Raw genomic sequence first — 25,601 nt, 5'->3', positions numbered from 1 at the left:
TTTGATACTAACCATTTTCTGACAGGTATGAAATGATAGCTCATTGTGGTTTTATTTTGCATTTCTTGACGATTAGTGATGTTGAGCATCTTTTCATGTACCTGTTTGCCATCTGTATATCTTTGGGAAAATGTCTATTCAGTTCCTTTTCCCATTTTTTAAAAATATTCTGTTTATTTATTCATGAAAGACACAGAGATAGAGGCAGAGACACAAGCAGAGGGAGAAACAGACTCCATGCAGGGATCCCAATGTGGGACTCAATCCTTGCATTCCAGGATCATGCCCTGAGCTGAAGGCAGACGCTCAACCGCTGAGCCACCTAGGCGTCCCTCTTCTTCCCATTTTTTAATTGAAGTGTGATGTGATATGCGTGTATGTGTGTGTGTGTGTGTTGAGTTGTATAAGTTCTTTATATATTTTGGATATTAAATACTTATCAGATACGTCATTTTCAAAAATATTCTCCCATTCAGTAGGTTGCCTTTTTGTTTTGTTGATGCTTTCCTTCACTGTGCAAAAGGTCTTTATTTTGATGTAGTCCCAGTAGTTTATTTTTGCTTTTGTTTCTCTTGTCTGAGAAGATATGTCCATAAATATGTTGCTAAGGTTGATGTCGAGGGATTACTGCCTGTATTTCTTTTAGGAGTTTTATGGCTTCAGGTCTCATATTTAGATCTTTAAATCCATTTTGAGTTTATTTTTGTATATGGTGTAAGAAAGTGGTCCATTTACATTATTTTGCATGTAGCTGTCCAATTTTCCAGCACCATTTATTGAAAAGACTGTCCTTTCTTCATTGTGTATTTTTACCTCCTTTGTCATAGATTAATTGATCATATAGATATGGGTTTCTTCCTGGCCTATCCATCTATGTATCTATTTTTGTGTCATTGGAATATATTTTTGATTTATCCCTGACAATGAAATGATTCATATTTATTCTCTTATTTTTTAAACAATTGTTTCTTAATTTCTAGGAGTGTTTGCAATTATACTCATTTTATATAACCTTATTGATATTTTAGTGAGAATTTAGAAAGAGATATTTTTAGGCATCACTAGTGTAAAGCCTTAATAACTTGAATATCTTTCTGAAGATGTATTTTGCTTAGTTTTAAAGCAAAAATGTATTGTCGCCTGATGCAGGAGAAATCTAATTGTAATTACGAGGTTTGTTTTAAAAGGATTGTCACTTTTTGTGTGTTGTCTGTGTTTGTTTTCTGTCTTTTTGGTGGGTGATTAAGGGGAAGAGACAGCATATTTTCTTGTTATAAAAAAAGAAACAAGAATGGAAGGATAATCCATAATATTTATCTTATTAGACAATTTTAAGAATATTATTTGTATTATTTTATCTTTTAATACTGCTAAAACATGTTCATTATATATAGGTCATATTGGTGTCTTTTTTTTTTTCATTGTCTTAGGTACCTGACTGTTGGCTTTGTGTCTCAAGCTCCTGGAAGTTTTCTCTTTTTGAGATAGAACTTGGCTGAAATCACACTGCACACATATTGTATACAAGTGCTTAGCTCATGCTCAAGAAATACTATCCTCTAATAAGACAAATCTGAACTACAGTGGGAGTTCTGTATAGGAAGATGCAGCCTCTGATCAAGTTGATGGCTATCTCAAAACCTCAAAACCTGATTCTAAATGAACAAAGTGAGGCCCTGAGATCAGATGTATCTTGGCAACAGGAATCCATCCCAGTCGTGGAAACATATGACTCTGAGGCCTCTCGTCAAAAGTTCAGACATTTCCAGTATTTGGAAGTGTCTGGGCCTCGTGAAGCCCTGTGCCAACTCTGGGAGCTCTGTCTTCAGTGGCTGAGACCAGAGGTTCATACAAAGGAGCAGATCCTAGAGCTGTTAGTGCTAGAGCAATTTCTGACAATTCTCCCTGAAGACATCAGGACTTGGGTGAATTTACAACATCCAAAGAACAGCAAAGAAGTGGTGACCCTCATAGAGGATGTGATTGAAATGCTTAACGATAAAGGTGAGAATGTAGAAAATTGTCAGTAGAATTGTTGACCTTTATGTGGGATCTTGAAAAAAAAGAAAAATGAGCTCATAGGTACAGAGAACAGATTGGTAGTTGCCAGAGGTGGGGATGGAGGGTGGGCAAAATGAGTGGAGGGTCACAAGGTACAGAAACTTCCAAGTATACAGTAAATAAGTCGTGGGGATGTAATGTATAGGGTAGTGACAGTTGATAATACTGTATTTCATATTTGAAAGTAGTTAAGACATTAAATCATAAGAGCTCTCATTACAAGTAAAAAAGTTTGTAGCTATATATGGTGACAGATGTTAACTAGACTTATTGTGATGATCATTTTGCAATGTACATAAATGTTGAAGCATTACATTGTACACCTGAAGCTAATACAGTTGACCCCTGAACAACATGGGTTTGAACTGTGTATCCAATTATACGTGGGTTTTTTTTTCCAATAAATACAGCACCGCACTGTAAGTGTATTTTCTCTTATGATTATCTTAACATTTTCTTTTCTCTAGCTCACTTTATTGTAAGAATATAATATGTAATACATTTATAAAATGTGCATTAGACTGCTTATGTTATTGGTATGGCTTCTAGGCAGTGGTAGACTATGAGTAGTTAAGTTTTTGGAGAGTCAAAAGTTACATGCAGATTTCCAACTGCTCAGGAGGTTAGTGCCTCTGACACCCGTGTTGTTCAAGGGTCAGCTGTATGATACTATGTGTGAATTATACCTCATCTAAAAAGACAAAAAGAGCATTAAAAAAAAGTCATTGACTCTTCCCATATGAAAATAAATTATCTCTTTCTGAAGCTAGAAGATGTCAAGTCCAGATTCTGAAGGACTTTCCTATATCAAGAAGCATGGATTTTATTCTGTAGGAAATAGAAATAGAGAATGAGATCTCACAGAATGGGTAGGGGAGTAAAATTATTTGATTTGTCTTTTAAAATGTCATTTTGATAACATTAGAGAGTAGTGGTTGGCAAACTATGGCCCAAAGGCCAAATATTTTTGGAAATAGTGTTTTTGGAACACAGCATATCCACTGATTTACATTTAGTCTACAGTTACTTTCATGCTATGACTGGAGTCAGTTAGTTACAGCAGAGACTGTATTGCCTGCAAAACCCAAAATATTTACTATCTGAATCTTTCCAGAAGAAGTTTATCAACATCTTGTTTAAAAGATAGACCTGAGGGCTCTGAAAACAGGAAAATCAGTTAAGATAGATGAGGTGTTAAAGAATGAGGGAGTAGGGATGCCTGGGTGGCTCAGTGGTTGAGTGTCTGCCTTTGACTCGGTGTGATCCCGTAGTTCCAGGATTGAATCCTACATTGGGCTTCCTGCGTGGACCCTGCTTCTCCCTCTGCCTATGTCTCTGCTACTCTCTCTGTGTCTCTCATGAATAAATAAATAAAAAATTTTTAAAAAGGATGAGGGAGTATTGGGAAAACAGAGGAGTTTGAGCCTGAAGGAATTATGGGCTGCATATAAGGTGTGAGTGGGATAAGATTGATGTAAATGTGCATGTTCTTGCTTTATAAGAATGGGGCATAAGTAGCAGATTTTATGGGAAGGGATTTATACAGTAATTATGTGGCTTGTTTAATTTGAGGTCTCTGTGGGTTAGGAAACTTACAGGTACAAACAGAAGTAGGAAAAATATATATCCTCAGGGAGCATCAATATTTAAGGGCAATTGCAGATATAACTACTCATTACAGGAAATACAGAAGATGGGAGAATATGTTAAATTATACCAAGGGAATGCCATTAGTAAAATTTAAACTCTGAGAAACTACAGGACAATCTAGTTTCTAAGACAAAATAATTTTGTTTCTGTTTTTTTTTTTTTATTAAAGATTTTACTTACTTAGAGCAAGCACATGTGCACAAGCAGGGAGGGAGGGAGAGATGGGGAGAGAGAACCTCCAGTACTCTGCACTGAGTGTGGAGCCCAGCATACAGCTTCATCCCATGACCCTATAATCTATGAGCTGAGCCAAAATCAAGAGTTGGACATTTAACCAACTGAGCCACCTAGGCACCTCTCTGAAACAAAATAATTTTAAAGGAGAAGTAGGGGTATGGAAGAGGGATTTAGAAATTAATGTAAAAGATGTATGATCAATCACATAAATGTGTGAACCTTATAAGTCATGAGGCAATTAATTGGATATTTGACAAGGAATTATTGACTGGGAACAGTGATATTGTTCCTATGTTTAGTCCTTATTTGAAAAAGAAATAAAGGACTAAACAGAAGAAGAGAAGCTAGGTAAGCAGGCTAGAAAACTGTGACCTAGGACATCAGAGAACCAAGAAGCGTTAGTATCTTGAGCTAAGAAAGAAGTCTTCAAGAAGGGAGTGTTCAAAAATGGTGTGACAAAAAGGTTTTCCTCTTAAGATAAGTATTGAAAGTAATTTCCTGAAATTGTTGATTATGAAGTAATTGTTAAGCTCTGGAAAAGTTTCAGAAATTGAGTTGAAGTGGTGCTTATTTGTAGTTAGTTATATTTAGTTTTCTGTTACTGTTATAACAAATGACCACAAAGTTAGTGGCTGAAAAGAATGTGAATGTATTTTACTACACATTTGTAGATCAGTAGTCCAACATGGGTCTCCCTGAACAAAAATCAAGGCCTCGGTAGGACTGCATTCCTTTCTGAGCCTCATGATTCCCTTCCCCCATCTTCAAAGCTGGCAATGGCGAGCCATGTCTTTTCCACGCTGCTTTCTCTTCTGCTCCATTCTTTGGTCACAGTACATGTACTTGCTCAGTTGAGCATGGTTACTCTCTCTGTGTCTCTCTCTCTCTCTCTCCCTCTCTCTCCCTCTCACTGTCTCTCACTGTCTCTCACTTTCACTGACCGCAGCTGGTAAACTTCAGTTATTTAGAATTCATGTGATTAGATTGTGACCACCCAAATAATCCAGGGTAATTCCTCATTTCAAGGTCCTTAACTTTAATCATTCCTGCTGAGTCCCTTTTGCCAGTATATCCAAGGATTAAGGGTGTTGGTATCTCTGGGGTCTGTTATTCTCCCTATCACATTCCCCCGCCCCCCCCGAAAAAAAACAGATGGATGAGGTATGAATGTGATAATGATTATAGACTATTGAAGTTTGATTTAGGAGGAAAGGAGAGGTTGCTAGGTAATAGAGGATGAGAAAGGTTTTTAGTTTCTTTTAATCTGTCTTGGCTCTCTGAAGAACCCACCTAAAGGACTTGCTCTTATTTTATCTGACTCAGAACTCTCCCAGGGCAGAGGTAAGCCACCTACAGGGCATTTGTCAAAGCATTTAATGGGAAATGTGTTAGCCTCTGCCACCTAAGACAGTGAATAACTGTTGAGGCAAACACAAAAAGATTGGGAGGAAAGGTTGGGGTATGAGATGCTTTGGGAATAAGGGATTTGAAAAGTTCGTATGTATTCCTAGAGATCTAGAAGGCTGGGCACATGTTCAGAAAGACGTGATAAGGCCTTAACTCTCACTTTTGGCTGACCTTCAGGCTTTTCATAAACAGGAACTAAAGATTAAGGTAAAATTGAAAAATTATCTAGCTAAGTGTTGAAGGCCAGCTTCAACACACACAGCCCATCTGCAGACTAGGAAATGGGTGTGTGTGTGTGTGTGTGGTTTTTTGGTTTCGGGTATCTAAGGAAATCTCTGTGGAATCATGAGCTGACCACTAAGCTAAGGGAACAGACTTAAGTGGACACATACAACAAAGAATATAGACTTTGCAAATCAGTTCAGAAAAGTAATTGAGCAAGAATTGCAACAATCAGGCTCCCAAAAATATGAAGCAGAAAACTGACAGAAATGAAGGGAGAAAGAGGTCAAGTTTAATAGTTGGAGACTTCACTTTAGAGGATTATACACCGTGATCAAAAGGGATTTATCCCAGGAATACAGGATGGTTCAACATATGAAAGTCAACATTATATACCATACTAATATAATTAAGGGGAAAATCTCAAGGACCTCGATGCAGAAAAGCATTTGGCAAAATCCAATGCCCTTTCATGATAAAAGCACTCAACATGCTAGGGATAGAAGGGAATTTCTTCTTTCTGATAAAGGGCATCTGTGAAAAACTTACAGCAAACTACATACTTAATGGTTAAAGACTGAAAGCTTTGCCCTTAGGATAAGGAACAAGATAAGGATGCCTACTCTCACCACTTCTGTTCAACATTATACTGCAGGTACTAGCCAGTGCAACTAAACAAGAAAAAGAAGTAAAAGGCATCCTAATTGGAAAGGAAGAAGTAAAGCTGTCTTTACTGTCATTTGATTTGTTGTTATGCAGCTCACCCTTAAACAACATGGGTTTGAACTGCGTAGGTCTTTATGTGACTTTTTTGTTGTTGTTTTTTAAGATTTGATGGCAAAAGCCACAAGGCATTTATTTACAACTGCCCACTCATCTCCACAAGTCAAATGGAAGACAACTGGTTTAAAGGTCATAGCTACTGCCCCTGAGTACCCAGAGAGGCCTGCAGAGCCTGTCAGCAGCCCTTGGGATCCCTGAGACTGGATTACCTATCAATTTTTTTCATCAAAAAATAATTTTAGGGTGGCCCCAGTGGCTTAGCGGTTTAGGGCCGTCTTCAGCCCTGGGTGTAGTCCTGGAGACCTGGGATCGAGTCCCACGTCAGGCGCCCTGCATGGAGCCTGCTTCTCCCTCTGCCTCTCTCTGTGTGTCTCTCATGAATAAATAAATAAAATCTTTAAAAATAATAATAATAATAATTTTAAAAAGACAGCCTGTATTCATGTATTGGATGACTTAATATTGAGGTGATAATGCTCTCTAAAGCATCTGCAGTTGAATGAAATTCCTATCAAAATTCAGCTACCTTTTTTTTGCAGAAATAGACAAGCTAATCCTAAAATTCATATGGAATTACAAAGGACTCCAAATGCTCAAAACAGCCTTGATGAAGTACAAACTTTGAGAATGCATATTTTCAATTTCAAAATTTACCTCAAAGCAATGACTTTAGTTAGGACAGAATTCTAATTATCCCTCTTCCCTAATCCCTCTTCTCCCTAATCAGAATCACTATTAGAGCTTTTAAAGACTATAGCGTTTGAGCTCCCAACCTTTGGAGATTCTGTTTGCTGGTAAGGGCTGACATGGCTATTTTTCCAAAATTCTAAAGATGATTCCTGTGTGCTTAAACTACTATAATCATTAAATGTTTCTCCAGGGCAAACCTTATCTCCCTAATGTTTTCCTTCATCTTCCTCAGAGATACCCTGCAAGGATTCTGTCCTGCTCCAGAAGGAGAGCATTAAGGAGAAAATGGATGCTGACTCACTAAACGTCAATTCCCAGGTGAATTAGGATCTTTACTGGAATGACCTTTTTCTTTTTGGCTTTTGAACTTTTGCTAAACATAGGTCCATCTAAGGACATAAGACTGTTACTTCTCCCATAAGACATTGGATCCATTTTGTTTTAGTTGGTGATGAACTCTCTGGAAAATATTTAATCTTTCTATTTTTCTGTGCATCTTTTCCCTCAGGTTTGTAGATGATAAAGCTATAGAAATAGAGCCCACCAGAGAATGTTTAGAATTAAAAGTGAAGGGGGATACCTGGGTGGCTCAGCGGTTGAGCATTTGCCTTTGACTCAAGGCATGATCCTGGATTCCCTGGATAGAGTCCCATGTCAGGCTTCTTGCATGGAGCCTGCTTGTCCCTCTGTCTATGTCTCTGCCTCTCTCTCTCTGTGTCTCTCATGAATAAATAACTAAAATCTTAAAAAAAAAGAAAAGTGAAGGGAGCCAAGGACAGTATCCTGAGTAAGGTCATTGATTAGGCAGGAGCAGAGGAAACCTCAAAGAATACTGAAATGAAAGCATCAAAGTGGTAGAGGAAAACCACAAAGATAGGATGTCACCAAAAAGCCAAAGATGAGAAGATTTCAAGGATAAATCCTTTAAAAATTCAGGAAAATTTAGCCTGAAGAGTACCTATTTCCTAAGCATTGTGGAGATACTGTCATACATGGGAATAAAAGCCAGGTTGCAGAGGAAGACAGTGAGGAGGAAGTAGGCAAAACTAATGTAGATGATTTACTCACAAAGTCATGTGATGTCTTAGAGTCATCTGGCTCTGAGGTAGAGTGAGGAAAGAGATTCGTGTATTTCATTGTGATCGAAGGTGCCCATTATGACAAGGTTGAGAATCCTGGGAAGAGAAGTGCAACAATTGCTGGTGTGAAGGCCTTCATAAGAAATATTTGTGTAGTTCCCAATATGCCACTTGTCTAAGGGCTGGGAATATGATGATAAACAAAAGGAAACCCCCTGCCTTTGTGGAAATGTCAGTAGAAGTAGATAGGTACACACATGCAAATAAGATAATTGCAGATAGTAATAATTATTACAAAGAAAAGAAATAAACATAATACAGTAAAGACCAATGAGGAGGGTGGCTACTTGGTTTGGGTAATCAGGAAAGGACTGCATGATGAGATGTCCCTGGGCCGGAAGCTCTGAATAGGAAGGAGTTAGCAGACTGCATTTCTCAATTAGAGAAAATACCCTGCCTCTTCTGCTAGCAGAAGCTCCATCTTCATTACAAAGTCCCCTCAAATCTACCTGAAACTCCTTCTGTTCTGAACTCCTTTTATGTCAAGTATTTTTACTCTATACTAATGTTTTATTCCACAATTATTCCAGCTGTCTTTTTCTCAACCAAAATGAAAATTTGGGATTAGGACTACACTTGATTTACCTTTTGCAGCCCTCACAAGAGTACCAGGTTGATAGACCTCTAATATAACTTCGATTTTCATCACTTAGAACCCCAAATGTTTGTCTGTTTCTTACATATTCTGGGCAGCCTATCCTTTCCAAATTCATTTCTCCTCTATTAATATTTTTGGGAGTTCCCTTTGATTAAAAAGGAATTTAATGTTTTAGGAACCAGTAACATTCAAAGATGTGATTGTGGAATTCAGCGAGGAAGAGTGGGGACAACTGGACCCTGCTGTAAAGAACCTGTACAGGGATGTGATGCTGGAGAATTATAAGAACCTGAATTCATTGCATCAAGGTGGCTTCTGTGTATTTCCCCCATCTGCCCATCAGTAGTCTCTTCATCTGCTGCTAAAAACTATAGGACTACTGTGGTGGTTAAGGGCACTTGGGTTTGGGTTCAGGTTTCCTAATATCCTTTGGGCACAATAGCAGATTTTCCTGCTGTATCTGAGGGGAAGTCCTTTCTGTGGAAGAGCTAGAAATACCCAGGTCTGTGGTGACCCCTGGCCTTATATTTCAGCAGCTCTTTGACTACTACATAAGGATGGAATCTTTTTCCTGTAAAAATATCTGAAGTGTCTGCCTGTTGTTGTTTTTTCATTTTCCCCATGAATAGAACCTCTACTTTCCAAAGCAGCTGAGATTTCCAATTTGGAGAGTAAGGAAAGAAGATGGATAATGGAGCAAGAAATCCCAAGCACATCTGTTTTTGGTAAGAACCAGTCAGATACGAGGCATTTGTAAGAAGCTTCTCTTTGTTAAACACACTGTGTACTATTAACAGCTTTTAAGAGTTGAGGAGGTAACAGCAAGACTGCTGAAGCTTTGAAGGAAAAAAAGTCATCATTCCTTCTCGTTCACAGATTCTTTTTCTTAAGTAGGGAGGCAAAAGAATGTTGTAGATGAGGATCATAGAGACTAAACTTAAAGGTGTGTGCCCTGGAGCAACTTATCTGCCAGTTTCCTCATCTATAGCATCGAATTAGTAACAGTATTTTCTTCCACATTCCTGTGAAAATTAAGTGAGTTTACATGGGTAGCACACTTAGAACAGTGCCTAGCACATAGTAAGCGCTATGTAAACAAACGAGCCAACGTAATATTAAATCATATTCTTTTAAAGAAAATGAAAAGCTCTGCTTTATACTAGAGTGACTTTAGTAATTTTCCGTTTTTCCTTTGTTTACCATAGAACTTCTTGTGCCCTCTCTTCTACCTTCATTGTAATCTCTTTCTTTCTTTTTTTTTTTTTTCTAAGATTTTATTTATTTGACAGAGGGATAGATAGAGCCAGAGAGCACAAGCAGGGATGGGGAGGTGGAGGGAGAATGGCAGGAGACGTCTCCCCACCAAGCAGGGAGCCCAATGTGGACCTCGATCCCAGAACCCTGAGATCATGACCTGAGCTGAAGGCAGACACTTAACCAACATAGCCACCCAGACACCCCATAATCTCTTTATTCTTATTAACATTTTGTTTGTGGGAGATTATCAATTATTGTGTGCTTCATATAAATTTTAATACATATAGAAAAATATGAAGAAGAATAGAACTCACCACATAATCTCACTACCCAGAGCTATGCAGTACTAACATTTTTTTTTTTAATTTCAGTACTAACATTTTGATATATTTTCTTAGGCTTTTTGTGTGTGTGTGTGATGATGTACCTGTGGCTTGTGAAAATTTGTTATTTTTCCAAAATTGAGTTTGTCAGGGATATGTCATTTTATATATGTCAGTCTTCTCACCTTATATAATACCATGGGCAATTACCTGGGTCACTTTAGTCTATGGAAATGTGGTTTCTAATTCACATGTAATGTTCCATCATATACATGTATCATAATATATTTGACCATTCCCCACCCCCAGCTGTTGGACATTCAGGTTTTTTTTTCTTTTAAGATTTTATTTATTTAAAAAAATATATTTTATTTATTTATTCATAAGAGAGACAGAGAGAGTGAGAGGCGGAGACATAGGCAGAGTGAGAAGCAGGCTCCATGCAGGGATCCCAATGTGGGATTCGATCCCGAGACTCCAGGATCACACCCTGTACGAAAGGCAGACACTTAACCGCTGAGCCACCCAGGCGTCCCAAGGACATTCAGGTTGTTGCCAAGTTTTCAGGCATATCTGGCAATAGGATATACCTTATTAGAAGAGAAACTTCAGCATCAAAGGTCATGAATATATTTAACAGTCTTGTTACTTTGTGCTGTATTGTCTACAGAAAGGTTATACCAGTTTATAGGTCACTAATAATGTATTATCTGTTTATTATTATCACCCTAGAACCATATTGTTTACCTGAAATCTTTGATTTGATAGGCAAATTATTTAATTTCTTCCTTTTTAAGGTAAATTCCCACCCTCTTCCAGTGGACCCCATGCCTTTTTCCCCTGCCTTTTTTCACTTAAGATTTTACCATTTCTGCCTCATCCTCCCATTAGCTTTTTAACATTTTCAGGTCATTAAGGATTTAACATTTTTTTCTCTCAACCTATTACTCTCTCTCCCACCTCTTTATTGCCAAACTTCTCAAGATATATTATACTTGTCTCATTTCCTCAGCATTTATCCCTCACCCCATTCCAATTTAACTCTTATTCCAGATCTCCATCTGAGACAGTCCTTACTAAGATCATAGATGACTTTCTTGTAGCTAACTCCAGTGGATATTTTTTCATTCCTTGTCCCACTGACTTCTCCACAGCAAGTGCCTCTATTACCTGCTCCTCACTTTTAAAACACTTGTAGGTTCCTGTAAAACTTCCAATTTTCCTCCTCTCTTTCTGACCCTTCTCTCTGTTGGAGACTTGCTCTCTCTAGCTCTAATTTCAGAGTTTCTTAACATTTGGTCTCATTTTGTCTTCTTTTATTACTCTGTATTTTCTTCTCTAAGTTATCATATCCACAACTGCAACTTCACTTACTACACACAAGTGTAGGTGAGTTTACAAGTTTGTGTCCCCAATCTAGGCTTCTTCTCAGAATTGAAAATTTTAGAGATAATGTGACATTTCTCTTGGATGTCTGAAAGATGACCAGTTCTGTAAAACCAAAGTCATAACTTTTTCCTTTTCAGTCCTCCTTCATTGTTCCCTGAGTGAATGACACTGCTGTCCATCCAGTTACAGTGTGTAGTGTATTATCCTTGACACTTCTCCTTCATCTCTCTAATACTTGGTATTATTTTATCTTTCTCAATATCCCCTGAATGTCTGCACTTCTCTCTGTAGTCCATGTACCGTCATCATCTCTCCTCTACACTATCCCCACAATCTTTTAATTCATCATACTGCATGATCTTGCCATGTCTCTTTGCTTTTTCCCCAGCTCCACTGTTTGACCCACATTGCAGTCAAAGAGATTGAATTCTGTCCTGTACTTGCTTAAATCATTATGTTGACTGCAGTTTTGCTTTTCCCTACCTAGTCCCTTCCTACTTCTCCAACCTTGCCTTACACTGCATCCTCCCCTCACTCTTTACACCCAAACCACACTGCTCTTGTAGTCAGCACCATATAAATATTAGCATCTATTGTGTCCTAAGCACTCTGATAGGTGAAGAAAGACTGCAGAGAAAAGAGTTCCATAGGATACACATTCCAGATGACCCTTGAGTGCGGCTGGCCCTCCAACTCAGGGCCTCCGTACATGTGGCTTCCTTACATAAAGTGCTCGTTCTCATTCTTTGCCTAGTTGACTCTTCATCTTCCTTCAGATCCCAGTTTCACATTTCCTCAGGAAAACCTGTCTTGAATAGTTTCTTCTGTTATATACTTCCATAGGATCATAATTATCTCTTTTCAGCACGTATCACAGTTATATTTTACTCGTATCTGTATAGGTCTTATACAGATAGGCTTCCACATTAGGCTTTATGTTCCTTGAAGGTAAGGACCATGTGTCTTTTTGCCCTACCTTTATTTCTCAAGTTTTTGCACATTTGTAGGAACCAAGGAAAAAAATGGTTAGATAAATTGGATTATGAGAAAGGTAAAAATTATTTGTTTTGGTCATTTGTGATTAGTAAATGATTTTAGGTCCTTTATTTATTAAGACCTTAGAAATTTTTAAGTAAGATCTTATGTAAATTCCCACTATTGATCACAGTTAGGTAAATGAAATATCACTGAAGTTTATTTTATTTATGGTGTCTGCTGTACATATTTTTTAAATTTATGTTATCATTATGTCTATCTTATACCCAGTGCTTTATATCTGTTATTTTTAGGCATAAGAATTTTTCCATCCCCAAATTAGAAACCTATTTCCTAATTTCTTTCTGATTCCATCTATTTCATCATTTAAATATACTTTAGTCAGTCAATCCGGAATTTACCTTGGTAAATGAAATTTATTTTCTGAAAGGGTTAATGGATTACAGTGGATTAAAGGTGGCTACAGAATCTTTCTCTCTCTCTCCATCAAGATGTAGACTTGGGGGGATCCCTGGGTGGCTCAGCGGTTTAGCGCCTGCCTTTGGCGCAGGGCACGATCCTGGAGTCCCGGGATCAAGTCCCACATCGGGCTCCCAGCATGGAGCCTGCTTCTCCCTCCTCCTGTGTCTCTGCCTCTCTCTCTCTCTCTCTCTCTCTCTCTGTCTATCATAAATAAATAAATAAATAAATAAATAAATAAATCTATCTTTAAAAAGAAAAAAAAAGATGTAGACTTGGTACATCTGAAACTAATGTAACATTGTGTGTTAACTATACTTCAGTTAGAAAAAAATAATATGCAGACTGTTTCCCCTCCATTTGAATCTCAGCTAGCACTAGACTGTGTTTAATCAATAAAATGCAGCAGAAGTGACACTGCCATTTCCAGGTCTAGCATGTAGACTTGAACCTGCCACTTCTTTGTCTTAGAAGTTAGCAGCCACTACTTCAACTAGCTTGACATCACTCTGTTTGTGAGAAGCCCAATGTAGCTACATGGAATGTACATACATATACACACATGTGCACATATATATACTTTAAAGGCTCGTCAGATGATCAGAGGCAAATCTAGATTTAAGTGCTAATGATCCAAGTTTATTATAAACAGTTTAAGGTAAATTTGGACAGAAATATAAAGTCAAATTTTGGACAGCTTAATTAGTCAAAACCTATGAAAAAGAATCCTGTGGATTTTAATCTACTAAACACAGATAAGCCACTGGAATGATTTGAAAACTTAGGGGAAACTTTCAGATAGGCCAAAGAAAGGCAGAGATGGTTTGGCCTAGCATAGGCTAGTCTCCAGGGGAGTTATGAGCAGACACCCAAGATTGGGATGATAGGCTAAGGTTTAAAGTGTTCATTTTTGTTTCAAGTTAGAGATAGGGACAAAGTCTTGTAGATAAAGCATAGTTTATCAGTTTGGGATTGGTAGGAATAAGACAATGATTCAGAATCTGTTTAGGTCAAAAGGGGAACAAATCATGGGTGTAAAGATAAACTGTGGTGTTTCCACTAAAATCAATAGAAAAGAGTGTCTGTTGCTATAATTGTTTAATGTTGACCTGAAAGACATAAATGAAAAAATGAAAAAGTTAGTAGAAAAAAGGAAAAAAGGCTATTATTTGTAAATGATAGCTTTTCTACTTAGAAAATCCAAGAAACTTATTGTCAAAACTGTTATATCTGTTAAGAGCTTTGTTAAGATGGCCAGATGTAAAATAAAAATATTGGTAGCTTTCCTATATGTTAGTACTGATTTGAAAATAACAAAATATATGAAAGTGATTTTAAAAGGACTAAAGGAGTTATATGAAAAATGAGTTGTAGAAATATGAGAATATCAGAGATTTACTTAGAGAACACATTTAGGTATTTTCCAATCAGTAAATACTGCTGGAACAGCGTCAGTTTCAGTTACCGATTATTTCTAACAAATTGCCTCAAAACTTACTTTAAACAGCAACCATTTTATTAACTATCACAATTTTGTGAATTGACTTAGGAGTTCATATGATGTGGCTGAGAATACAGTGTTCTGCTGGGATGGAATGGTCAAGATGGCTTATCACATGGCTAGCAGTTGACATTGATGTTACTGGGAACTTTTGCCCTGTGGACCATGGCACTTCCATGTGGTCTCTTCTTGAGGCACGGGTTTCTCATAGCATGCCAACCAGGTTCTGGGAATATCCTGAGAGGAATTGGAAATCATTAGTCTCCTAAAGGCCAGGCCTGGAAGTGACATGGTATCACTTCTACATTCTTTGGCTAAGCAGTTACAGGAGTAGCCCATTTTCAAAAGAAAGAAAAATAAATTCCACTTCTCTATGAGAGAGTGTATCTATTTCTTTTTATTACTCTAGTATAATTAATATGTGGTGTTATATTAGTTTCAGGTGTACAATATGATAATTCAGTAATTCTATACATTATTCAGTGTTCATCATCCTAAGTGTACTGTTAAGCCTCTTCACCCATTTCACCCAATGCCCTCACCTCCCGTCTGACAAGTGCCAGTTTGTTCATTGTATTTAAGACTCTGGTTTTTTGTTTGTCTTTTTTCCTTTGTTTTTTTTTTTTCTTAAATTCCTCTTACGAGTGAAATCTTAAGGTATTTGTCTTTGGCTTATTTTACTTACCATGATCCCCTTTAGATCCATTCATGTTGTTGCAAATGGTGAGATTTCATTATTTTTTATGACTTAGTAAGTAGTGTATTCCATCATATGTGTATGTATGGATGTGTATATATGTATACATGTGTGTATATATAGACATATGTATACACGTGTGTGGGTATATGTATGCGTATATACATGTGTGTGTATGTATGTGTGTACACACACCACATTGCCTTTATTCAATCCTCTATAGATGAACATTTTGGTTGCCTCTATATTTTGGCTATTATAAATAATTCTGCATAAGCATAAGGGTATATATATTTTTTTGAATTAGTGTTTTCCTTTTCTTTGGCTAAATATCCAGTAGAGGAATTACTAGATCATATAGGATTTCTATTTTTAATTTTTTGAGGAAACCCCATGCTGTTTTCTATAGTGGCTATACCAGCTGGCATTCCTGTAACAGTACACAAGGGTTCCTTTTTCTCCACATCCTTGCCAACACTTATTTTTTGTGTTTCTGATTTTAGCCATTTTGACCAGTGTGAGGTGATGTCTCATTGTGGTTTTGATTTACATTTCTCTGATGATGTGTGATGTTGAACATCTTTTCATGTGTCTGTTAGCCATCTAATGTCTGCTTTGGAAAAATATCTATTCAGGTCCTCTGTGCATTTTAGAATTGGATTGTTGGGTTTTTTTTCATGTTCAGTTGTATAAGTTCTTTATATACTTTGGATTCTAACCCTTTATTGGATATGTGATTTGAAAATACCTTCTCAGGGCATCTGGCTAGCTCAGTTGGTTAAGTGTCTGCCTTCAGCTCAGGTCATGATCCTGGGATCAACTCCCATCTTGGGCTTCCCTGCTCACTGCATAGTCAACTTCTCCCTCTACCCTTCACCTTTGCTCATGCTCTCACTCTCTCTCTCAAATAGATAAAATCTTTTAAAAATTTTTAAAAATCAAAATATCTTCTCCCATTCAGTAGGTTGTCCTTAATTTTGTTGATGGTTTCCTTCACTGTACAAAATATTTTTTAACTTTGGTGTAGTCTCAATAGTTTATTTTTGCTTTTGTTTTCCTTGCCAAAGGACACATATCTGGAAAAATGGTGCTATGACCAATGACAGAGAAACTACTTCCTATGTTTTCTTTTAGGATTCTTTGGTTTCAGGTCTCACATTTTTGTCTTTAATTCATTTTTAGTTAAATTTTGTATATAGTGTTAGAAAGGGGTCCAGTTTCATTCTTTTTCATGTAGCTGTCCAGTTTTCCCATCACCATTTGTTGAAGAGACCATCTTTTTCCCATTGTGTATTCTTGCCTCCTTTGTCTTAGATCAATTATCATAAAGCTGTAGGTTTATTTCTGGCTCTCTATTTTGTTCTGTTAGTCTATGTGTCTATTTTTTTATGCCAGTACCATTGTTTTAATTACTACAGTTTTGCATAGTATGTCTTGATACCTTCAGGTTTGTTCTTCTTTTTCAAGATTGGTTGGCTATTTGGGGTCTTTTGTGGTTCTGTACAAATTTTACTATTCTTTGCTCTAGTTCTGTGAAAATTGCTATTTTTATAGGGGTTGCATTAAATCTGTAAATTGCTTTGGGTAGTATGGACATTTTAACATACTGGCTCTCCCAATCCATGAACGTGGGATATCCTTCCATTTCTTAGTGTTATTAGCTTCAAGTCATTTTTCAGTACCGTTTTATGTTTTCAGAGTATAGGTGTTTGACTCTTGATTAAATTTATTCCTGTATTTTTTATTCTTTTCTATTTTTGATTTAAATTCAGTTTAATTAACATATACTGTATTATTAGTTTCAGCAGAAGAATTTAGTGATTCATCAGTTGCATACAACACCCAGTGCTCATTACTTCAAGTGCCCTTCTTAATGCCCATCACCCAGTTACTCCATCCCTCCACTCACTTCCCCTATATATTTAGTTCTTTTTAGTGCAATTTTAAACAGGACTGTTTGCTTCCTTCCTCCATTCCTTTCCCTCTCCTCCCTTCCCCACTCCTCCCATTTGGTTTATTTTCTTAATTTCTCTTTCTGCTACTTCATTTTAAGGTATAGAAATGCAACAGATTTCTGTAATATTAATTTTGTATCCTGTAGCTATACTAAATTATTAGTTCTGGTAGTTTTTTGTTTGAGTCTTTATGGTTTTTTATATATAGCATCATGTCATCTGCAAATAGTTTTACTTCATATTTGCCAATATGAATGCCTCTTATTTCTTATTCTCTGATTGCTGTGGCTAGGACTTTCAGTACTATGAATGAAAGTGGTGAGAGTGGACATCCTTGTCTTGATCTTAGAGGAAGAGCTTCTGTCTTTCCCCCTTAGAGTGCAATGTTAACTGTGGGTTTTTATGAATGTGCAACCATTTTGATCTACTTGGTCTGTCTCTGGCCACAAATAATTTTTTTCCTCTCCCTTGTTAAATACACTTACTCTCTCCTAATAGACCTCATCTCATTATGGATCAAGCTTGAAGTCCAGGATCTTACCACCTAAATTAGGTACAGGTTTAGAAGAGGTTTCTCTCTCACTGAAGATCTGTGAATTAAAATATAGATTATCTGCCCACATACCCAGTATACGCTTAAGAGGCAGAAACAGGGCAGCCCTGTTGGCGCAGCGGTTTGGCGCGGCTTGCAGCCTAGGGTGTGATCCTGGAGACCCGGGATCGGGTCCCGCATCGGGCTCCCTGCATGGAGCCTGCTTCTCCCTCTGTCTGTGTCTCTGCCTCTCTTTCTGTGTCTATGAATAAATAAATAAAATCTTAAAAAAAAAAAAAAGAGGCAGAAACAGGGAAACTATAGTCAGAACTCTCATTATATTCCTAGACTCTGCCCTAGGAGATTGTTTTAATCCTCCAGTTTCTGGTGTATTATACAGACAATTTCTGCTAGAAATTAGGCTAAATCAGGGTGAATTAATAGGTATTTGACAGAATTGGATGTATCAGTGGGCTGCTTTGAGGTAAAAGTCATTTCATAAAATAATAGTACCTCAGGGCAGATTAGATACAAGAAATAAAGAGCAATGAGTATGCAAGAAATCTTTGCAGACTCTAGTATACATATTAGAAGAACAATGACTCACCAAACAAGTAAGGACATTGAGGGAGGTTCTTTCCACATGAAAGATGAAATTCTTAGGCTCGTTTATTGAGTTGGAAGACAGTAGTAGGATAGCCAATTGGCATTGTCTTGGAGACAGATTTAAAAAAAAAGTGGATAATATATGTGAGACTAGAAAGCTGAAGATGTGTTTTGGCTAGCAATAAAATGTGGAAGTAAAAGCATTAGATAAAGCTGAAGTTATGTGCAGAAGGATAAAGGGAAGTCAGTGAAATTTAATTATTAAAAAATTGCTAAAAAATACAGTATATTGGACATATTTATACAGAAGCTAAATGAGAAAGGGATTTTGATGGGAAGCCTAGGTGGCTCAGTGGTTGAGCATCTGCCTTTGGCTCAGGGTGTGATCTCAGGATCCAGGAGCGAGTCCCATATCAGGCTTCTTGTAGGAAGCCTGCTTCTCCCTCTGCCTGTCTCTGCCTCTCTCTCTCTGTGTCTCTCATGAATAAATAAATTAAATAAATTTTTTAAAAAAGTAAAAAGTAAAGTTAGGTATAGCCCACACAGACTATTTATGAACCAGTAATAATTTGAACTGTAATAGGTCACCCCATCCCAGTTCTTATGCCGGTATTTTACCAAGCCTATGTATTCTCTCTAATATTCCTAAATAGCTGTCCTCATATTTTATGATCTCCTGACCTCCTTTTTTTAAAAATATTTTTATAATTTTCTTATTTATTTATGATAGTCACAGAGAGAGAGAGGCGGGCGGGGGGGGGGGGGGCAGAGACACAGGCAGAGGGAGAAGCAGGCTCCACGCACCGGGAGCCCGATGTGGGATTCGATCCTGGGTCTCCAGGATCGCGCCCTGGGCCAAAGGCAGGCGCCAAACCGCTGCGCCACCCAGGGATCCCTCCTGACCTCCTTTTTAATACTGTTTCCCTTTTATTTTTTCTATAATTCCCCTTTTCTTATTTCCCCTCACATTTCCATTCTGTATTTAAGACCTATAAAATATGCATATTCCCTTGTGTGGTTTAGCATTCCTTTCCTAATTAAACACTTGCCTTTCTTCTATTTCATGGAATTTTTTATTTCTTTTTAGACAGAGAGGTAATTTCAGAAAACCAAGATTCAGTTCCAACGCAGAGAATTTCTGGAAAAGTTTCATCTCCTGGCGTGATTATGACAAGACTGACCAAAAGTGGATCCCCTTCTTTAGATGCTTGGGTGAGCGATGATTGGCTATATAGGAAACAGGAACACTGGGACATAAATTTGTCAGAAGCTTTTGTTCATAAGACAGTCTGCTCAGAGGTGGGAATCTTTGAAAGTAGAGAGAATAAGAAAAGCTTAGATGTTAAGTCAGTTAATTCAATTTTGGGTATACAACAAGGAATTCCTATAAGAAAGGGGTCCTCAAAATGTGAGAAGTTTAAAACTAACTTCAAGTTTAATATAGACTCAGGTAAGCAATATTCAAAATATGATGAATGTGGGAATGCCTTGAGCCTAGGTATAGGTGTTCAGTACCCAGAAGGTCATACCTTAGTGCATTCCTATGAATGCTATCAATGTGGAAGAGCCTTCAGCCGGAGTTCATCCCTCATTCGACATCAGATCATTCACACAGGAGAGAAACCCTATAAATGCAGTGAATGTGGGAGATTGTTCAACAGACGTACAAACCTTACTAAGCATCAGAAAGCAAAGGTCTGTGAAGGCAATACCTGTAGAAAAGCTGTCAGTAAGAGTGAAGACCGTAATAAAAATAAAAATAAAAATTCAAGACTTCAGTCTGGAAATAATCCCTATGAATGTATTAGCTGTGGAAAATCCTTCAGCCGAAGCTCATCCCTTATTCGACATCAAATGATTCATACAGGAGAGAAACCATTCAAATGTCAGGAATGTGAGAAAACCTTCAACAGGAATTCAAACCTTAAAAAACACCAAAAACTTCATACTCAAGAGAAGTCCTCTAACAGGAAGCAACAAAGGATTACTTACTTACATCAATGAATTTATACTGGAAGGAATCCAGTGAATAGAGTAAATGCAAGAAAACATTTGTCAGGGATTATTCTTTAATTGATATGACGGAATTAATATTGGAGAGAAATCTGTTATTGGATAGGAATCTGAGGTGGTTTCCAGGCTCTCAAATGAAGCCAGAAGGGTTTGGAGTCAAATGTATCACCATACAAGTCTGCCTATCATTATTCTGTTATCTGTTGCCATCATTCCTGGTTCATAAATGGGAGCTATGGCATCCCATATTCACATGACTTATTGAAGTGGGTATTAGTGAGGAGCCAAGCAAAACCCTTGGAGTTCGATATTTTAATAAAACTCAAACTTTCAGTCCTTATAAGAAGGTCATAAGAAACCAGGAGCCCAGAAGAATACAGAAAGACTATACTTCTAAGGACTGAACTCTCTGAATTAATAGAGATGACAGCCATGGCAAATTACCCCATCCCTGGTAGTATCCTTCACTGTCCTGGTGCTGAGTGGGGACTAGAATTGGAGGAGAGTTATCAATTGCAGTGGGAGGTGGGTTAACAAATCTATAGGTAGTCTTCATATCTGCATTTTTAAAAGTACTCTTTGGGATCTAGGCTGGAGAGAGATCCATAGCTCCAGGTTTATCATTTATACCAAATATTAAGAGGTCAATAAAATGTCTTAATACTCGATGCTCTAGAACTTCCTTTTCCTTCTGTAAGTTACAAAGGGATCCTAAGGCAAGCTTATCTTTAATCTGCCCCAAAATACTTCTATAGGAGACATTTCCAATGAATTATGATTGGGGCTTTTTGTTAAAGCTCATATCTTATCCAAAAACCAAAAAGGTATACTGGAGTGTGAACACTTATGAGTTAATGTAGAAAATTATTCTGTATTCATTTGTTTTATGGTTTCAGGTCTTTAATCCATTTTTTATTTAATTTTTAAAAAAAGATTTTATTTATTCATGAGAGACACAGAGAGAGGCAAAGACACAGGCAGAGGGAGAAGCAGGCTCCATGCAGGGAGCCCGATGTGGAACTCGATCCCAGAACCCCGGGACCACAGCCTGAGCCGAAGGCAGATGCTCAACTGCTGAGCCACCCAGGCGTCCCTTTATTTAATTTCTGTATATGGTATAAGAGTCATCTACTTTTGTCTTTTTTTTTTTTTTTTTTTTTTTGGCATGTGGCTGTCCAGTTCCTCCCTACCCTGAGAGCCTACAGAAGACAAATATAGGACTCTTCTTTCAGCTTTTACAGTGAACATGTTTCTGGCACCATGTACCTGCTGTATGATCTGAGCTAGTCATCCAGCTCTTTACTGGGCATTGATGCTTACCAGAAATCCTTCTCCTTCCCCAGACAGTAGTCTTTTCCATTTCCCAAACACTGTTTAGACACAATTTCTAAATGAATTATGCAGAATTATGCCGCCTTACTCTCCTCACCTTCATAAATCACCACACCCAGCTCTCAGAAGATCAGCTTGCTTCCATCAGAGAAGTTGCATATTGCCAGACCAAAACTATCTCCACATCCTGCCATCAAATCTTCAGAGTGTATTTCTCCTCTGTAACAATGGAAGAACTATCCTTTCATACCATGGTGCTCTGAATCTTTCCCTTTTCACTTTCTTAGAGAAATCACTCCCTTATACTATATGTTGGCAAATTGAATTTAAATTAAAAGGAAAAAAAGGAATAAATTATTTTTAATATGCAAAAAAATCCCCACTCCCATCAATCACCTCTCCTTTTATATCTTTATTTTTTTAAGATTTATTTATTCATTCATTCATTCATTCATTCATAGACCTAAAGAGAGAGAGAGGCAGAGACACAGGCCGAGGGAGAAGCAGGCTCCATGCCAGGAGCCTGACGCGGGACTCGATCCTGGGACTCCAGGATCGCGCCCTGGGCCAAAGGCAGACGCCAAACCACTGAGCCACCCAGGGATCCCCCCCCCCTTTTATATCTTTAAATTCACCTTCTATACTTGGCATCTTCTCATCAGCATTTAAAAGGTCACATCTACCTTGAAAAACTAGGAAAGGAACATAGCAAAACAAAAACCTCTCTGCTCCACTACCCGTAGTAATTATACTTCTCTTTCATCTCCATGCCAGCCACACTTCCCGGAAAGTGTTGTCCATACTGGCTCACTGCCCACTCCTCAACAACCTGCAATCTGATCATAATCCTCATCACTCTAATGAAGGAGTGCTCAACAAAGTAACCAACTGCTTCTTTTTTGGAACCTAACATACTTTTCAGCCTTTATCTTCCTTCACCTTTATCTCCCTGTGGTGTTTGACTCTATCAGTGGCTCCCTTTTTCTTGAGGTATCCTTTTCCCTTGCTTTTTATATACTACAGTACAGTATACTGTATTGTATACAGAATACTATAGTATCCTGATTTTCCTCTTAAATCTTTGACAGCAGTTCCTCCTGAGTCAGAGATCTATCTCTCCATGTGATGTTGCTCCTCACTGTTCTAGTCTTCAGTTACTGAAGTAACTTAAGTTACTATGTCTGCATGGATGACCTCAAGCTAAAATATCTTCCCCAAGCTCCAGACCTATAAGACATCTCCATATGGATAGCTCATGAGCCGTTCAGCCTCAGTGCAGGGAATGGTCCAGTTGTCTAATCTCAAAAACCTGCCCCTTCTCTCTGTGCCTGTATGCCATATCCCATGAATTACTAAGGCACTCTGCTAGTTGTTATCCATTATCGTTATTCATCCCATTTTCACTGTCAATAGAATTTTAGCCACCCAACTCTAAATTTCCCTCTGTTAGTACTGGCCAATGGGATGTGAACAGAAGTGATGTATGTCACTTCCAGGTCTTCAAGAAGCTAGGCATTATCCTACTCTCCTGACACCTTTTCCTCTCCCTGCTGGCTGGGAAACCATGAAAACTGTAGTAACTGTAGTGGACTACAAATGGAAGCCAGTATTGGGAATGGGATCCTGGACCACACCCATCTACCTCCATACTGGTAGAAATAAACTTGTCACATATAAGCTCCTGGTTTTGCTGTGTTTTGTTTTTCTTTTGTATCACAGGTTGCCCTGTACCTTAGTTAATATACTCACCAGATCTTTTAGACTCTTCCTTGTATCTATCTGCATATATCTCTCCTGATACTATATTTATATTTCTGGTTATTGTCCTCTCTCCTACCTTACTTCAACTAGTGTCTCTGCCTTAAATTTTGTAAAATGCAGGCAGAGGATCTTTTTTGAAATACAAGTTTTGATTATTGCACACAAACGCTTAAACCTTTCAAAGACTCCCTGTCAACAAAAGTTGACCTAAAAAGGTGAAATCTAAACTCTGAAATGACTCATTTGCCTTTCATGTTCTAATGTTCTCTTGCCCTACACCCTTTGGACTCCCATGTATCAGCCATGCAACAGCTTCCAGTTTCCCATCCACTGTGTATGCTTAGCAGTGTGGTTTTCCATATATTTCCTGTTCTTGGAGACCTCTTCCTTCTCTTCATCTAGCTAATTTTCATTCCTTCAAGCTCAGCTGAAGAGATTTCTTCCCCTAGAAAGCCACCTCTGACAACCCAAGACTATCTATGTACTAAATTCCACATACTTACATGTGTATAGCACCTATAGGAATCTTATTACAATTATTTATTGGACTGTATCCTGTATTTAGTATGGCTTAGGGGGGACAAGTATTCTGTAAAAAGTATCATACTGACAGGCAACAAATAATATTGAATGTGAGTGAGAAGGAACTAGACCTACCACTTATTTTTTACATCTCATTGGTTAAAACTATGTAACCAAAGACATTTTTAAAAAATACACTATTTATTGCGAGAGTGAATGGGGGGAGGGGGGGAAGGAGAGCGAGAATCCCAAGCTGATTTCATGGGGATTGTGGAAACCTACAAACCTACATAGAGGTGAGCCTCTATGTCCTGACCCTGAAATCGTGACCTGAGCCAAAACCAGGAGTCCAACTTAGTGGACTAAGCAACCCAGGCACCCTTACAAAGACATCTTTAAATGAATACGAATGATCCCACTATAACGACAGTACTTTTTCAAATTTGTGTATTTGAATATAAAAAATAATTGTTCCCACTCAATTAAGATGGAATTATGATGCGTGGCCCTGATCGGGCTCTATTTGCTATCTCCATACACGTGAGCTTTGAATTTAGTGATTAGCGAATACCAGTTCTGCTCTGTCCATGTTCTCCAGGTACTACTTGGTATCCGTGTTGTTGTCTCTTGCTTCCATTACTTCATTTTGATGTTGTAAAGGCCACGCTAGGTTATTAAAAGGAAGATCCGTAACTGTCATAGACCCTAACTATGGACCGGTCTAGCGAGTGCGGGAAATAAGGTGACAGAATTTTCCTTTACATCTTCTAAGGCAAGACGGTAACAGCTCGGTGGGTTTGGCTTAGGAATCAAAGTGTGTAAGAGGGACGTGCGGGAGAAGAGCGCAAGGACGGTCCCTTTGGCAGTTCTGCGAGGTTACTTCTCGACGCCCCACCGCCTTGAGGGATTAGACGGATTCCCAATCCCTCCCATCATTTCCAGAATAAAGTCCGCCTGGCTCGGCCCTGGTGGTCTGAGCTCACCGTCGCAGTCCCGGGAGCTGCAGGAAGCTCCAAAGGAGCCCTGCGAGGTCTGCCAGAGGGCAGGGCAGGGCAGGGCAGGCCGGAAGGCTCCGCAGCCCAGCCCAGCCCAGCCCCCGCGCCCGGCTCGACCCCACCACCGCCGGCCTCTCACGGCGGCGGGCAGGGGTCTATCCCGGCCGGAAGGCGCCGCCCACGTGGGGCCGGGGCGGGGCAGGGGGGCCGGAAGTGGGGCGCGCGGAGCCTGCGTGGTGGCCTGCGGCCGCGTCCGTCCTGGTGCGCAAGCGCGGTGGGGGTCCGCCGGCGGCGGGGCGGCCCACCTGTACCTGCGCGGCCGCCTCGCGGTCCTGGACTTGGCGCGCATTCCCAGGAAAACCGAGTAACCGCTCTGACTTTTGGGCTTCTCTTCTCTTGCACTTGCTACTGGAGGTGTGCCGCGACCTCCATCCCCAGGGCCGTGAAAGCCGGTTCCATTTGGTGTCCGAAGACCT

At 38.7% G+C, this 25,601-nt stretch overlaps 1 protein-coding gene across 8 annotated transcripts in view; it reads left to right on the top strand.

The window, feature by feature from the left end:
- ZNF215 (zinc finger protein 215) overlaps positions 1-21,456 on the top strand; it is a 28,667-nt gene extending 7,211 nt beyond the window's left edge. For 3 of the 8 annotated variants that reach the window (XM_041730731.1, XM_041730732.1, XM_041730734.1), the window contains exons 2-6: positions 1,431-2,004; positions 7,283-7,368; positions 8,963-9,095; positions 9,417-9,512; positions 19,590-21,456. In XM_041730731.1, the coding sequence (XP_041586665.1) occupies positions 1,605-2,004; positions 7,283-7,368; positions 8,963-9,095; positions 9,417-9,512; positions 19,590-20,506 (1,632 nt within the window). In that variant the 5' untranslated portion in view covers positions 1,431-1,604 and the 3' untranslated portion in view covers positions 20,507-21,456. Of the gene's footprint in view, positions 1-1,430; positions 2,005-7,282; positions 7,369-8,962; positions 9,096-9,416; positions 9,513-19,589 lie in introns of those variants that run through there. The other 5 variants (XM_041730735.1, XM_041730736.1, XM_041730737.1 and 2 more) reach the window with 3 other exon arrangements.
- The last annotated feature ends 4,145 nt before the right edge of the window (positions 21,457-25,601 follow it).

This window comes from Vulpes lagopus, chromosome 15 (genome assembly GCF_018345385.1).
Source record: "Vulpes lagopus strain Blue_001 chromosome 15, ASM1834538v1, whole genome shotgun sequence".
NCBI lineage: Eukaryota > Metazoa > Chordata > Mammalia > Carnivora > Canidae > Vulpes > Vulpes lagopus.
The sequence above is the reverse complement of the archived record's forward strand: the minus strand, read 5'-3'. Positions and strand labels throughout refer to the sequence as shown.